This window comes from Drosophila virilis, chromosome 5, assembly GCF_030788295.1.
Source record: "Drosophila virilis strain 15010-1051.87 chromosome 5, Dvir_AGI_RSII-ME, whole genome shotgun sequence".
Lineage (NCBI taxonomy): Eukaryota > Metazoa > Arthropoda > Insecta > Diptera > Drosophilidae > Drosophila > Drosophila virilis.
In genome coordinates, this window is record NC_091547.1 from 7,497,543 (window position 1) to 7,515,036 (window position 17,494).

At 40.8% G+C, this 17,494-nt stretch overlaps 3 protein-coding genes across 4 annotated transcripts in view; all 3 read left to right on the top strand.

The window, feature by feature from the left end:
* Nucleotides 1-17,494, top strand: part of LOC6626961 (uncharacterized) — a 129,656-nt gene that overhangs the window by 98,842 nt on the left and 13,320 nt on the right. The window contains exon 4 of one of the 2 annotated variants that reach the window (XM_015173579.3): nt 10,944-11,017. In XM_015173579.3, coding sequence (XP_015029065.1) covers nt 10,946-11,017 — 72 coding nt within the window. In that variant the 5' untranslated portion in view covers nt 10,944-10,945. Of the gene's footprint in view, nt 1-10,943; nt 11,018-16,397; nt 16,673-17,494 lie in introns of those variants that run through there. The other variant, XM_015173578.3, reaches the window with a different exon arrangement.
* Nucleotides 2,163-3,425, top strand: LOC6626964 (odorant receptor 59a). The gene is given in 2 exon segments (XM_070210137.1): nt 2,163-2,911; nt 2,914-3,425. Coding segments are annotated over 2 exon segments (1,185 nt in total). The 5' UTR covers nt 2,163-2,170; the 3' UTR covers nt 3,358-3,425.
* Nucleotides 4,925-6,230, top strand: LOC6626963 (odorant receptor 59a). The gene is made up of 2 exons (XM_002050791.2): nt 4,925-5,709; nt 5,768-6,230. Exons 1-2 carry the CDS (start codon nt 4,925-4,927, stop codon nt 6,180-6,182), a joined length of 1,200 nt encoding a protein of 399 aa, XP_002050827.1. The 3' UTR covers nt 6,183-6,230.

Below are 17,494 nucleotides of genomic sequence, written 5' to 3' on the forward strand. Positions count from 1 at the left end.
AAAGGAAAAATAGTGAAAATGGCGCATCTAATTGTGTTTTTATGACAGTGGGGTTGCAGGCGAACACCGAACGGATCTGTTGAACAAAATTCTTTTTGCATTTGCGAGTAATTGGATTCTGGTTTGAATAGTCTGTCGCTGCTGCCCTGGAGTCCAACATGGTCTTTGCATGGTTAAAGCAAACTTTTTGGCACTCACACTGAAAATGGCTTAAAGCCAAGGTTACATGGCTAAAGCGCAAATGAAATGACGTGCCGCAAAAATTAAGAGCACGCTTTGCAATTCCGGCAATGCGAATGTACTGTGGCCCATACTCATACATCTATGCATATGTGTTCCAACTTTGTTGTTGGCAAGCCGCCATTTTGATATTCGTGCAACAATTTATGGGTCTGCCACCAATTTTGCAACATGTTTTTGATTGACACAATGTGAACGGTCGTGTGCGTATTTGCCTGAACATGCTAATTGCATGTCCCATCAACGCGATTCCGGGTCCGTCAGAGCTGGCAGCGCGCTTGCTTTAGTTTTCAACCATCAACTTATCAAAAGCTCCATAACTTTTTGGCTGCCCCAGGGTGGGAAAATGTCATGCGAAAATCGACAATGAGCGCACATCAATTCTGTAGCACACTTTTAAGCGCGGCGCTGTATATTTGACATTCGACAAAACCGCTGAAAATGGCAGCAAAATCCAAACATGCACTCGTGTCAGTTTTATTAATTATCAAAAGCATTCTTTTTTCGCATATTTTCTTCTTTTTTTTGCAGTTTTCCATATGTGCTTCCACAATGCAAAGTTGTCGCATCGCAAACCTGAAACTTTGCTTTATGATTTCATCTACAATTTCGCATATTCACTTTGAGTCCAAATGTGCTTCATTTGGTAAATGTTTTTTACCATAGAGCTCATTATAATTTTGTCGCAAAATGTGCGACATATTCGCCCTCTATGATGCATATATATTCTTCTGTCTGTTTATATACTCGTAGTTATGTACATATGGACAACTATATAGCTGCTATAGGGACAATCGGTCTATTCCCATTTCCATTCACGATATCATGGTAAAATCCATCAACTACGAGTTGCTTAATAAATCTGCAAATTAGTATCAGCCAATTTATATAGCTCTATGCGAATAATCAATTGAAAGTAAACCATTTCTTAGACACATTTAAACAGTTTTTTTTAATCTTCGGCTTACGGAACATATATGTGCAATATATGAAAGCCCAAATGTAGTACACTGTTTGGTGTATGAAATATTCGAAAAAAAATGCTGTGTTTTTAGGAGCTTTGCAACTCAAAACGCAAACTCGGCTATCAATCATATTAAAGGCTCAAGAGAACCAAACACAAACTATGTATCGTCTACAGTTTCGTTGAGCCTGTTGGTAAACATTGGCTATTTTTGTTGAATGTGCCCATGAAGCAAAATTCTTTGCGTGCTGCCTGAAGTTCGCAGGAAGTAAAACTTTGACAAAAAACGAGCGTATGAAATAACAAAGGATTGCAAAGAGTAAATAATCAGAATGTAACAGGCTGAAGCAGACTACGTGGTAGGCAAAAAAGCGCTCGAAATGGCCAGTAAAAAATTGTTAGGAGAATTATAACCAATTATTCCACTTTAATTACGGTACATACATTTGATTAAACATCAGAATATATTGTTTACAGTTACTGTCAATGTCTTATTCTTTTAAAATTATTATAAAAATGTCCAGCATTTTATTCCAAGAGACAGAATTTGCACCCTTGCTTTTAATTCAGAATTGCCAATTAATCTGTTTTGCTACATTTTAAACAACTTCAGCAGTTCAAGCTGAATTATTACGGCTGAAAATAGGCAAAAACTGTGAATTTAAAAAAAAAACGTAAAGATTGTGTGAAAATAATGGTTATGAATGGAATTACGGTTACGAACTGCCGGATAAGCGGCTAAATGAAATTTAAATGCTGACCCAACCGAAAACGTGTCCTTAGTTCAAAGGGAATGCATTTTATATTGAAATTGTAATTATTGTAATTGATGCAGACACACGCTAGCGTGTTTATAATTACTTAATTACATAATCAATTTCAAAAGCAATTATAGAATCAATATAAAATATTGAGACACCAGCAAATGGCACAATCAGCAGCAGAGCGTCGAGGGTGGACAACGCCATGCTCATCAATAGCTTGAGCTTCTTCAGGAGTCACTGGACAGTCTGGAGTGTGCTTGGAGTAACCTACAGGCAGATCAAATGGCTGCAGCCCTACATAGTGTATAGTCTCGTGGTTAACCTGTTGGTAACCGTTTGGTATCCGCTACATCTGGGCTTAATGCTCTTTAAAAACGCCAGCCTAACGGATGATATCTTGAACCTAACGACATTTGCCACCTGCTTGGCCTGCTCGCTAAAGTTTTCGATTTACGCTTATAACTTTGACAAGGTCCAGCAAATGGAGCACCTGTTAAGCCAACTGGACTTGCGAGTCAAGAGTGCGGCAGAAAAAGCCATCTACAGTCAGTTAAGAACCCAGCTGAGAAACATTCTGTTCGTCTTTATTGGAATTTATCTGCCTGTGGGTGTTTTTGCCGAATTGGCATTTATTTTCAAGGATGAGCCTGCTCTCATGTATCCGGCCTGGTTTCCATTCGATTGTGTCAATTCCACACGAAACTTCTACATTGCCCACGTTTATCAGATTGTCGGAATTGGTTACCAATTGATGCAGAACTATGTGAGTGATTGTTTTCCGGCCGTAGTCCTATGTCTGATCTCGGCTCACATAAAAATGCTCTACGTGCGCTTCGAGCAGGTGGGCGTGGATGATGCCGAGGACGCTGAGTATCAGCTGGAGGCATGCATAACCGATCACAAGCGTTTGTTGGAGTAGGTAGAATCTCAATCTGTTCGGTTTGCGGCATTTATGTAGTTGTATTTGCTTACAGACTTTTTCAGACAATCGAGTCCTTCATGTCGCTACCCATGCTCATTCAGTTCGCTGTGACTGGGCTAAACGTCTGTATTAGCATTGCGGGGCTTCTCTTTTTTGTGACCGAGCCTATGACTCGAGCATATTTCTTCTTCTACGCAATGTCCATGCCGCTGGAAATCTTTCCCATCTGCTACTACGGCACAGACAGTGAGCTCTGGTTTGGAAATCTGCACTATTCGGCATTCAGCTGCAATTGGACATCGCAGCATCGGGGATTTAAGAAAAAGCTGATGCTGTTTGTGGAGCGCTCCCTGAAAGGGAGCACTGCGCTCGCTGGTGGCATGCTACGCATTCATGTGGACACATTTTTCTCAACTCTCAAATTCGCCTACTCGCTCTTCACCATCATAATACGCATGCGAAAATAAATGTTATAAGGATAATTATTCTTGAGAACTGAACAGTTTTGCAGTTGCTCGCCCAGCAGACATCTACACATGCGCAGTAATACTTACCATAAAGTGCATGGCAAACATGATTTGATTCTATAATTTTATAATTTAGTCTACTAGTAAAAACGTTTCAGAAGTTTTTATTTAATGTCTTCAAGGCGCAGTCTTTAAGTCCCTGCAGTTTTTTTATAAAAATTGTGTTTGCATGAAGAAAACTTGACAGACATAATTTTATTTAGATTTACTTGCACTAAGATAATACTTAGAATTTCATATCCGAAGATTTTCAATTTTATATTCTTTAAATTAGTATAAGTTTGATGTGTAGTTGAGGCGAAAAGACGCTTTTCCATTTAGTTTTTAATTCTAGCTGTAAAATTGGGTTCTATCGTCATAAATGCAGCATAATCTGAAGTCTTATAAATCGTATCCATAAACATGATAAAGCTTTTGACAATGTGAAGATAATCACATATGCCGACACATTGCTTTAATTATTTGTATAAAATAATAAACAAATATCTATCCATATATATAAATGAAACAGGCACACACATTGGAATGTATTTGGCAATAGAAAGTATATTAGTTAGCTAATTCTAAAACTAGACTAATTCTCAACACTCCACACTCCAGCTTACATAAAAAACCAGAGAAGTTTCAACTTTTATTTGAAATCATAAATATCATTTAAAAGGGCAGGGGCGATAACAAGAGAGAGAAAGAGAGAGAGAGAGAAAGTAAAATAGAGAGAGAAAGTTAATAAATCAAAAGTTTTTGCTGCAGACAACTGTTCTATAGGAAATACGATGTGCTTGTGCGTGTGAGTATGCGTATGTGTATGTTTGTGTGTGTAGAATTCATTTATCTGTAGAATGGAAAGTAAAAAATAATGTTCCTGTAAATGGAAGTCTCTTCTTCATTCACCTACAATTTTAAGTTGAAGACATACCACCTCATAAAATTGTTTTGTTATTTTCTGCAAGTATTTGAGCCGATCCGACTATTTATTGTGCTCAGGCCTTAACTTTATAATGGCAATTGCAAAGATAGAAAATATTCATAAGATACAAATGAGGTTATAAAAAAGTTATGTCTGTATTATAGAATGTGGAGTGTATATAAGGGTACCTAAGTGTATTTGAAAGCAACACAACGTCAACAAGGCCTGTTAAATCGTGGGCCTCGTCTTAAGCATTTTAGCTGGTCTGGGTTAGTCACTTTTTAAATATTAATTATAACAAAACACCAATTACAAATACTTAAATATAAAATGATCGACTGAGAGTTACCTGATAAATTGTCCTATTTATTTCTGAAAATAATTCAAATGTACTCAAAAACAAATATATAATTAAAAGTTCATTTATGTCAATATCATTTGATCGATAAGATATTTAGAAATGGTTGTTGATGTTTATCCACATTTTTGGCGATTCATACTGTCCGCGTCGCCTACTCCTATAATATGTATTAGGGTATAATAATTAATAGGGCCACGCAAACGGCAATTATAATTATGTAATTACATAAATATTAAATCATGTCCTGCAACCATATAAAAAGCAACCACCTCTACCTAAAGAATCCGAGTCAGAACATTGAGCCGTTCACCATGCTCATTAGTAGCTTAAGTTTCTTTAAAAGCCACTGGGCTGTCTGGAAACTAGTTGGATTAGCCTTCAGGCAGACCAAACGGACAAAACTCTATATCGTCTATAGTCTCATGTTAAACCTGTTGGTCAGCATCGGCTTTCCGCTGCATCTGGGATTATCGATTTTTAGAAACCAGAACCTCTCGGATGATATCTTAAACCTCACGACATTCGCCACCTGCTTGGCCTGTTCCCTAAAGACCGCTATATACGCCTACAACCTGGATAAGGTAAGGCAAATGGAGCAACTGCTGAGTCAGCTGGACTTGCGGATTAAGAGTGCGGCAGAGAAAAGCATCTACATAAAGCTAAAAACGCAGCTGAGAAACATTCTCTATGTTTTCATTGGCATCTATCTGCCTGCTGGAGTTTTTGCCGATTTGGCTTTTATATTCAAATCAGAACGCAGCCTTATGTATCCTGGCTGGTTTCCATTTGATTGGCTTAATTCAACGCGCAACTTCTATATCGCCAGCGCGTTTCAGATTACGGGCGTTAGCTTTCAGCTGACGCAGAACTATGCGAACGACTGTTTCCCAGCCGTAATGTTGTGCCTCATCTCAGCTCACATTAAAATGCTCTACGTGCGCTTTGAGCAGGTGGGAGTGGATGATGCTGAGAACGCTGAGGATCAGCTGGAGGCATGCATAACCGATCACAAGCGTTTGCTGGAGTAGGTAACATCTGGAAAGCATCCTCTGCAGTATTTTATTGACTTTGTTCGTTTGCAGGCTGTTTCGCACCATTGAGTCCTTCATGTCGCTGCCCATGCTGATTCAGTTCGCGGTGACTGGGCTGAATATATGTACTAGCATTGCGGGGCTGCTCTTTTTTGTTACCGAGCCGATGACACTCACATATCTCATATTTTATTCGCTGGGTGTTCCGCTGCAAATCTTTCCCACCTGCTACTATGGCACAGACATCGAGCTCTGGTTTGGCAAGCTGCACTATGCGGCCTTCAGTTGCAATTGGCTGGCACAGAGTCGAAGTTTCAAGAAGAAGCTGATGCTTTTCGTGGAGCGCTCACTGAAGCGCACCGCACCCTTGGCTGGTGGAATGCTAACCATTCACGTGAGCACCTTCTTCTCCACACTGAAGTTCGCCTACTCGCTGTTCACCATCCTGATTCGCATGCGAAACTAATGGCCAGAAATAATGCCAAAGTCAATTGCATTACAGCGCAGCACGTGAATGCACACCAAATGCAAATCATAACCTGACAAAATTCACTTGTTAAACTCCCGGAACAATGGCGCAGCGGAAGCCACTCACGTCCAGCGGCCAAGTGGTTCCGCTGCACCGGAAGTTGCCACATAGAATGCTGCCAGTGGCAGCTAAAATTCGTTATGAAATTAGCCTTGTGTTTTGCGGATTGCTTGACTAATACACACTAATACTATATACACTGCCAGTGGGAGTCGCAGCTAATTGAAGCGTTTATATTAACTTTGCCTGGTTTTTTTTTTAGTGGATATTGCCGCGTGGTTGTTGCTAGCCCGGTTAGTTGTTGTTGCTGCTGCTTTATTTATTTGCACCAAGATAAGACATTAAAAGACTTTCCGGGCTTTGGCCGGGCCTAATGCGCTTAAGTCGGCACTAAGTCATGTTGAATCTGTAAAGCCAACATTGTAACATTGTAAAAAGGCGAACCATGCGGCCAACATCGGCCAACCAAAAGGGCCAACTGGCAATCCAACCAATTTATAGCCAAAGGTCAGCTGCGGAATAAGGTCTGCTGTTGGGACCCAGGAGCAGCAGGAGTCTGGGCGCAAATCGATTTCGATGATTATGTTGGGCGCAGGCAGCAGCAGGCAGGCAGCAGGCACTAAGTTGATTTGAATTTATAACAACACGCATTTGGCTCACTCACAAACACATTCAGCAAACGCCTCGGGACTGGCAACTAGTTTGGGATGCCGCTGATGAAGCGCATGCAAAGCACGTACCGCTGCCGCTGCCATTGCCACGCCCAGTTGCTGTGTAAATTCCTTCTGTAGCAGGTACCAAATCGCTCACCAAATATGAGAGCTGCTTTAATTTTTAATCAAGGGAAGCCAACTCATACCCCGCTGCGCACTTTTTTAAAAAAGAAAACTCAACTCGAAATTTGCAATGAAACTACTTTTGTGCTTAAGCTCGACTGCCTGGCCAGACATTTGGTACGTTAAGCAGACTCAGCTGTATCTTTTGCCAAGTCAGAAATTATATTTCGCCAGTTGCCTCATTTATTTTGAGCTTGCAACCGTTTCTGTCGCCAATCTGTCGAGACCATCATCATAACCATCTTCTTCTTCATCATCATCATCATTGTCGTTGTCGTCATTATCATTTGGCTGCTTCTTTATCTGTCGCTCTCCAACTGTGTAAGTCATGCAAACTCCAACTCGAAAAAGTCCAGCAAGTCACTTTATTTAGTTTGGAGCAACTTATACAGCTCAAGTAGCCCATTCCATTGGCTCCGTGTATAGCAGTAATCGTCCTACCCGCCGGCTCTTTCTTTGCTTATTTGGGATTAAGCTGGCCGTGTCCTGTTGCTGTTTGGCTCCTCTTTCTGCTGCTGGCCTTCTTCTACTGTCTGCTGCCGGACCTCGTCTCCTTCATGTCTTCCACCTGATGCTCGGGTTTTCCTGCTGCCGGCCACACTCTCCTGTTGCCGGCCGCTTTCTCCTGCTGCCCGTCTTCTCCTGCTGTCCGTGTTCTCCTGCTGCCCGCTGCCCACTGCCCGCCTGCAATTTGTTGCCAAGTTAAATGTTAATACACTTTTTGCTGCAAGTTGCTGCTGCTGTGGCAGCCACAAGTGGCCACTACACCTGATGTAGCCCAACTTGGACAAGACCATGTTGCAGCTGCTTGTGCCAAAAAACTTCTGCAAAAATGGGCAACAGACGAATACAAATTCAGGCCAACTTTGAGACTCGATTCGTTTAGCTTTAAATTGAAATTAGCCAACGAAGTGTCTTCGCCGAGAAAATAGTTCACAACTTTGGCATGGAATTAATAGTTTCCTTATGACGGGCGGACGCAACCCAAAAGTTTTTGCGCATATTGTCAAATTTTAAGTAAATCGAAAAATACGCAACTATGCATTTGCCCGGAAAACTTTTTGTCAACGTCTTGAGTTGGACGCCCCGACGCACGCCCGACATCCATCCGTTTTTCCAAAACATTTCCATCGCTTTTCCGCTAACTAACCCACGTGGCCTTGGCAAGGGCCGTTGGCGTCGGCGCACAGAAATGTACTCAACTAAATTACAGGCTTTCATAGTCTGCAAAATCTTTGGCATTTACGTATGCTATGCACACACACACACACACACACACACGCTCTTACACATATGCAGAGGCTCATATAAAGCTGGAAATTTTACAAGCAACATAAGAAAGTCACTTAACGTAGCCGTTGGCGATGGCAATGGCACATTATGCGGCTGGGATCTCAATGTGGCGAGTGAAACTTAATTTCTGTGGGAAAATGTGAGGGCGAATATGTGTATGTGTGTTTGTTTTTGGGCTCGGCAAATACATAGAAAATATACATATACGGATTTTCCTTAACGGGCTTGGCATGTGTTTTTGGGTTGCGCCAGTGAAAACATTTGCCTAAACTATGCCATTAACATGTTAAACTTTCCGGGTACTTGTAATCGGCTGCCTGGTTATGCGGCTAGCTCTTCTGCCAGCTCTCCAACGCAGTCAGGCAGGCACTGTTGCAGTCTCAGTCTCAGACTCAGACTCTGTCTCTGGCAAATGAATGTTCTGGAGGGGCACGTAAATACTTGCCAGAAACTTGAGCGAATTAACAACAAAAGTTCGTCCTGCTGCTGATGCTGCTGCTGTGACGGAAAACTTTGGCTAAAATAACTGAAACTGCTGCTGGCAAGTGACAATAACAGGAGGCAAAGTGAAAGGCTTGACAGCGAGTGCCAAATGTCAAACAATTTGCGGTGATGCCGCCCACAGCCCGACGCTCTCCAACCGCATCAACTGGGCTCTATTTAAAGCGTATGCCCGAGGCGTCCAATGGCCGTTTATTAATAGCTGCAAAACTTAACGTGCACCAGCATCGGATTCGGGCTTGCGGCCCCGGCCATAAAAAGCAAAACACCATCCGCATAATGGCCGCTAAAGAGCCAACTAAATGTAGTCCGAACGGCGAGTATAACTCATTATGGCTAATGAGTGTTATTTGTGCCTTGGCGCATAACAAACTCAATTTTGCATGAGAGAGTCGAGTCAGCGCCATAGGTCGGAATTAGTTTGACTTGAAGGCGCAGACAACTTGCCTCAAACACACAAACACACACACAGCCGGCCTTGTGGCATGTCAACTGTGTGTGTGAATGTCAACTTTGGCTTTGGCAGCGGCTTACTTTTACTGGCGTGGGCGGGCGTGCGACAAACATAATTACGCCCACATTTAAAGACTTTTATCTTCGGCCTGCCTGTTTTTCAGAAAAACTTTGCAGATTTACACAATGTTGAGTTAAACGATTGCAATAAATTTTCTTCTGATTAAATGTGCTGATTACAAGCCGCCTGCAATTGACTTTAATCACATGTAAAAATGGCCCAAAAAAAAAGGAAAGGAAAACAATAAACGTGGCCCCAAGCATATGCAAATGTCAATAACAAATACGGCAAAGTATATAACAACAAAAATAAGTAAACGCACGCTTTTGCCCCCCCCGGGTTGGCCTGCTTTACATTACAATAACGTTAAGTATACGCGGCGTTGCCGCTGCCACGCGGGCCAATTATTGCACGTGCCACGCCCTGAATGAGCCATGCGGCCAGAATTGTTGTGAGTGTGGGGGCGTGGCTGATGCGCGGTTGCACGCCTCAATGAAACTGGCGGATTTGCGTAAGGCAAACGTTACAATTGAAATTTCAAATGCGTTGCCGGCGTTGACAGCCTTTTATGTTGATGATGAAGATTCACCCCGCGGCCGACGCAGCTGTGCTCTCTGGCTTACACGGATTTAACGTATTGTCGAGCTGATAGCAATAGCTACGCATGTCGGCCTACGGGCTCTACACACACACACACACACACACACACACACACATGTAATTGATAACGTGTGATTTAATGTGTTTTTAACGCGTTTTCATGCGATTTCCAGTTAAATGAGGCGTGCCATTTTCAAACATCGCCTCCCGCCCCGCCACTTTGAGCCGCCCCTTGATTTGGGTGCCCATAAGCATGCTTGTGCCTTGACGCTGTATTCACTATAGAAGTAACTTTTGAATATTTTGATTGCGCAAACAAAAAGCGCTACCGCCTGAAAGTATGCAACACAAATGCATGGCCACCACAAAAGAAAGAACTAAGATTGATTAGGTCCAGAGTGTTCGGACCAGCTCCAAGGTGTTGCTGATTGGAGTATGCATAAACACAGCAGAAAAATAGCCATCCTCTCTCCCTTAAGGTCAATGCCTGAACGAGCAAAGTTGGCAGGTTGAGTTTAGACGACCTTAAACTTTTTTTGCAAAGCTCAGCATAAAATATATAGAATATGTGTCTTACTCACATACTGATAAATGCAACATTTTTGACTTTTTTGTGGTCTACAACGAACTCATATTTTAAGAGTAAAATTTCAATAAAGACGTTCTCCGCCAAGTTTTCTCATTCGTTTGCATATATGTGTTCATGTATGTATGCGTGTCAATTTATGTATGTATAAATGCATGTTCCCTTATATGTAACACATCACAATTTTTGATTGCTCGAGCTACTGTGGGGAAAATTTCCAAAGAGTTAAAAAATGTTGAGAAGCGCCTTACTATGCGATTCTCATGAATTTCTATCTCTCTCGCTTTCTCTATTTCTTTTTCCCTATGCTACCCTCTCTTTACATCGCTCTTACTTCAAATTTCCCTTCACTTCTTTTGTTCTTTTAGGAATGTGCATATATAACATAAAAGGCTGCCTCGAGCTACTGATAGATGGCATGACGTGTGAATGTGACTTTACGGTGAGTAACTATTTAAAAATATTTTAAGGAATAAATAGGAATGCTTCAGTTCTGAGCAAGGGCTTTCTACTAAGGTAAACATATATGTATGAGCATTAGACTGTGAGGCAGGAGAACTTTTTGAGTTATTCCAAAGTAATTCGAGCTATTCAATGTATTCTGATCGGTATGATAGCAGTCATAATATTAACCATTTACCTAAAGAAAAAATCTCCATACAATTGCTGGGAGAACAAAAAAAAAAGCGCACTTAAAATGAAAATATAAATTGAAAATATAATAGGCATTAAGTTGAGTTAACAATGCGAATGACAATAAATAAATGCCTGCACATCACACACACAATAAACTCTGAATAATATTTGATTTCGTCTCGAATACCCTCTGTTCTGTCCAATGCTTCGTTAAGTTTTTACACACAATCAGTTCAAAGTGGTGCGAAATTTCGAGACAATATGCATCATTCAATCTGAATGCTTGCTGTCATTCACCAATCCACATCTAGATTGAATTGTAGCTAATCAATGCTGGATAAAATGCTTTACATATCTATATCGATTTGTATTGCTCTATTTGCGTATTGTGGCAACAGGAGTTTTTCTGTGTGTGTGTGTGCGTGGGTGGGCTTGGACTGTGCACGATTGAGCGCATCGCATAAGGTAAATTCTCATATGAACCGTAAAGTATTGTTCGTTTTATTGTGCCACTATCACAAACTGGCATCGAAATGGCAACAGTTTTTTAGCTACAGGCAAAAAATAAAATGCTTTCGAATGCTGTTGTTATTTAATCAATTGAATTTATGAAAAAATACGCTGCATTTGAATACGTAGATGAAATGCAGTCCATAGAAATTTAATTTGTTGCACATAATAATAACAATTTCTTATATACATGAGGCGCAAAAATGGCGCCTCATAATTCTATAAAATACTATTAAAGCGCTTTGAGCCTTTCAATATATCCCAATGCTCGCCCCTAACACACTGACCTTGACACTGATGCCATTGCCGATTCAAGCCACGACTAAATTATAACTTTGCGCGCCCCAAAATAGATAAGCATCTGTCAAAATTACGCTAAATTACTTGAATGTCGGCAGGCGAGTAATTTAAAAGCAATTTCGCGATCATTAAATGTCACCAACAGATGAGCTGTCGCTCAAAGCTCAAAGCATTAACAAGCCGAGTGCCCCGACCACTCCGACTGAGCACACGCAGCCATATTTACAAGCACTAGGCAGCACGATTTGTAGACTTAATAAGGCCTGCTTAACAAATCGAATAGTTAAATGACAGAAATATGAATATTACGGGAATAATCAAATAATTTACAGATGCTTAGAGAAGGCTTCCAATTTACATTTGAACTCTCTATTGTGAAAGAGGCATATTCAAGCCTAATTTATTACCTTCAAAAAAGTAACATTATAATAATATTAAAACTTGCAATTGACAATCAATATATAAAAAACTATTTTTCCACATATGAAAATGGCACCCTCAAATATCGTATATAGACATAGCTCGGTCAAAACGCATCTGATTTCCACGAGGTTCTGTTCATTGTTCATGTTATGGCCTATTCATCAATTTCGCGTCTAAATCTGGCAACATTAGTCTTAGTCAAAATTTATATAAAAATGGTACCTTCAAAGTCCCTTAAAGTGCTTCACAGGGCCCATCTTCTTCTGTATATGAAAAAGAGAAGTGCTTTGCAGACATATCTGAGTTGGTAATATGTTAAAGATATCTTTGATAACCAAAAAAAAATTGAGTGATAAATAAATTATAAAGCTTAAGTCTCCAACGTGCTCTAGCTCATTACAGTTAATGTTAGTTATATAAATAATTTAAAATACAAAAAAAAAGCTAGCATTTTGTTGATAAATTAAATAAATATATTCACAAATTTGGAAATCCCCCTGCTTGTATATAAATGCCATCCGCTTAATTATAACTAATTAATATTGTTCTTTGGAATTCTAATTATACATTTTTGGCAAATACGCATATGAATTTCATACCTTCATTTGATGATATATTGTTATGGAGTCGTGCTGTGTGTGATATGGAAAATTGAATGCTCCGCAGCTTGGTCAAAAACTATTCAGGCGCAAGTTGAAAAGCATTGAAATTTAGATGCTGATTATTTGGCTTATTGCATATTACAAATAACATGCTGTACCTTGTGCCGCTGCCAATGCAGTGCCATTGGCATTGAAGCCCTTCCCAACCGCTGCCGCCTCCCCTGCATCTGCTGACAATTGCAGAGATTTCGACAAAACCACTAAACCACAACTACACGTAGCCAGCGGCTGTTTATGTTGTTGTTGGTATTGTTGTCGCATTGTTGCTGATGATGCTGTTGTACTAAGGTCATTCGCGGAAATTATAAAAATTGCGTGCCGCAAAAAATGGCAATACTAATAACCGTGTGAGGCGTGCAACAAGCCAGACTCAGCTTTTGAATGAACACATATGTATATATATATATATATATATATATACAGATATGTAAACTCTGATAGCTCGCAGCTTATCGGCATCTTTGGCAACAGTTGGACCACATGTGATCAGTGTTGCCAAGTCGTTTCAAAAAAGTAGCTAAATCTTTTATGAAATGTAGCTTAAAGAAAGCTAAGCTAGATTAGCAAGCATTTGGCTCAGAGGTGGGATCGGGGCGAGAATCCTGTGGGCATCGCAAAAAGATAGATAGATGAACAGAACGGGAAAGGGAAACGGGCGGAACTAGAAAGAGATATATAAAAGTATCTGGGACTTGCAAGATTTTTGGAAAATCCCCAAATACCAGCAGGTCGCGATATATTTATATTTATATTCGGGATTCAGCTAGCTTTCCCGTGAGTATTTCTCTTTCGGATACATAAAGGAAAAGAGCTGCACAATTTGAGAATTTTTCTTTAAATCCTTCCGATAATCGAGCTGGTTTGGGCAATGCATTTAATAATACTGTCTTTCCGCTATTTTTGTATATTTTTGTATACTAACTTACATAATTTGTAATGGCAAAAAAAGTGTTAATTAATATATTGACTATCAAATATTGCACGAAATAGCTATAAAAAGTAAAGGTAGCTACCTAAGAAAACAAAATAGCTGGCATTGCAGGCTTTCATCCGACGACCAACCGACTTCAGATAGCCAAATTTAGCTATAGCTTCAGCTGATTTGGCAACAATGCGCAAGACGAATCTCTTGGCATAATTTCCGCTTGTGCCAAATTGAACTATTTGTACTGTAGTGGTCACATCTTGGAGATTGTGCGCTTATCGTCGCACAGCTGCTGGCCAGAGTGCAGCCCGCCATTCCAACTGACCCATTCTACTCGTAATGCCATGTTGATTGTGGCTAACACACAGACACAAGTGACCATAATTCAGTTGGCAAATGTGTACACGTGTGCACGTTGTCGCAAACCCTGGACGCACCTCGGCATGTGCCGCATACTCAATCTACGGACAGCAAGGCATTCATCTGCTTTCAGCAATTTGGAAATCATTCGTTTATTCATACAATTCCGGCGTAGGCCTTTGCCCCATAATAGTATCACGTACGCTTTCAAACAATTATTGTCCTTGCACACGCACACACAGAGAGAGAGAGAGAGAGAGAAGAGGAGAGAGGGAGACATTGATTATGCAGGATATCTTGAAATAAACTCAAATTTGATTTGAGTTGGCCTCGCAAACAAATTGAAGCTGACTTTAATCAGCTGCGACCATTGCGTTTGTTTTGCCAGATTTATCAATATCTGGTTATGCTCTAAATCGCTTTGGCTTGGCTGTGTTTTAATGGCCACACAATTAAGACAAATCGCCATGCAAATGACCTAAATAAATTCAAATAGTTTTTGACTGTGCAATGCTGTGCAATAAATACCAACACGCTTCGGGATGCCTCTGCCAGTTCAGCAAAGTTTCTAGACCAGTGCGCAGTTCAATAAAAATACAATTTATTATTTATGCAAGCCGACGGAAAACAAAAACCCAAAAAAAAAAAAAAAAGAACAGTCATCGACTAACTACTGTGGCAAACAAGCCAAGCGTGAACCAATTGCAAACAGGTAAGCTATGTATATTCGCAAATATTTACAGCTTGCAGCGCGTCACACGCGGCGTATGTGTGATGCAGTTGCTCGGTGTGTGCACAGCCTGATGAGTCAGCCGCCGGTCAGTAAATGCTCGTAAAATGCGCTCGCTCGGTTCTGTTTGGAGTTAAGCACGTAAACAAGTTCACTATTTATCGTTGCGGTGTGAAAATTTGCGCATGTCTGGCTGGCCAGTGAAAGTTGATAATTGTTGGCCTAATATGCAGTTTGCACCATGTTGCACCATGGGCCAAAAGCCACATTATTGCCGCATATGCGGAAAAGAAAGTAACATTGTCGTTAGCCAGTCAATGGCCGCACCATCAATCTGCGCTACAGCAAACACAATAATCGGCCAGGGCAACTGACAATCGGCAAACGCAAATCGTTAAATGTCAGCCGGGCAACGCCAGCTAATCAGCATGTCAGGCGCGCAGCCATGCGTGGTTATTTCTGTAGCTAAAGCACTAGCTGTTGATTTGTGTGCCCTATACCCTGTATCAAGCAGAAGACGGCTTTTTCGACCCAATATATTCCCGATCAGCAAGAATATTGATCAAGCCATGCCTGTCTGTCTTTCTGTCTATTTGAAAGCGCAATTTTCGGAGACTTTATTCAATTGATATAGTTTTATATTTATACCAAATCAATAGGAATTATTTTCAACCAGCGTACAGTATATACTGATCCAGAATATTTCATTTTACAGATCGAATCATGTTTTTTAAGAATTGAATTAAAAAATGATCAGACTGTAAGCACCTCAGAGAATACATTTTGCACACTTTGGGTGGCGAATAAGGGGGTTATCAAGTTAAGTGCAGGGTATCTGCCAGCCGACTAGCTCAGTTGATTTTTTGGTCACACTGTGAAACACCTCATGTCTAAGCCCCTCAATCGCTTACACAGCGCAAAATAGTTGCGAATACGCAACAGCAGAGCCAACTACGCACGCGCAATGCTCAGGTATCTCATGGATACGTGTGCGAAACAGCTGAGATACGCTGAGCGCGGCAAGCAGCGCGAATCGCACTGCCGCCGGCCGCACCACACCGCATACGGTCCATAATAAACACGTTGGATGCGGCGCCGAGACGGAGATGGAGACCGAAACCCAAAACCGAAACCGAAACTGAAATCGAAAACCCGCCAAGCGACCAGCGTGAGAGAGAAGCGGGCGCAGCTGCGCGCGCGCGCGCGTTCGCTTCTGTTGCCGGCTTTGGCGGGGCCCCAGACTTATTTGAGTATCTGTAAGAGGCTCTTGAGTACTCAGTTGCGAATTTCATACAAAACGAGACGGTCGCCTGTGCGTGTTCTGTGTGTGTGCGTTGTGGGATGGAATTTCGGCTCGCATCATCTGTTTGACAGTCCTCAGCGCAAAGGCAGCGAGAAGTTACGCATTTAAGCGGAAATTAGTCAAGTCAATAAAGTGAAGTTCTGTGAACAACTCTAAGAACCCAATTAAATCAAAAAAAAAACCCCCCCATTGATACTTTGTACAAACAGACGCCGAACATGATCGAGAGACGCAGTCAACTGGATAAGGTAGGCAATCCAACTTGGGTCAAGACAAAGTGCTTACAATTAAAATTGTTCGGCTGAATTTTATAATATAGTATAGCTAGTTGATTGATATTTTGCTACAGACCCTAACATTTTACAGTTGGCTAAGGTCAGGTTCAGGCTTTATTAATAAAAATGTACTATGCACTTTACAAGTTTAGCGTCAATTATCATAAGGCTAACCATTAAAATGCGAGCTCAGCGCCATATGCAACAAAATGCAAACAAGTTTCTGATAACTCGCAGTTTTTATATAGTATATTGTAGTACATTGGGAGGCACTGTACCTGTTATTATCTGAAAGTCTTACCCAACGCTGAATTCCTTTAGATACAATTTGTTTAAGTATCTTCTTAACTGATAAGCCGGTTTCCCGTAATGTGTACACAGTGAGATCATGGAGGCTAGAATAATGTTTCGTTTTGTACTCAAAACAGAAATTTTGTATCTGTACATCTGTAGATGGATATCTATATGTATATATATATATATATATATGTGCACGACTCTGGGTCTCTGAATGAAGTTCGAGTCATATTTTTATTTATTATATATATTTAAAAATGCAAAAACTTTTGCTTTTGTTGGGCCAGCTCCTCTGTCAGCTCCTCTGCCAGGTGGTTCACTGGAAGATGTTTGTAGAGCGCTTTGAAATTCTAATTAATGACGTGCTTGTCAGTTACGTAAGCGGGCGCAAGGGGCCAAGTAAACGCTGATATGAATAATTAATGAATATCAGCATTGTGCGAGTATATGATTAATTTTTTATTCTTTTTAGCCTTCCAGCCAGATGATACAAAGTAA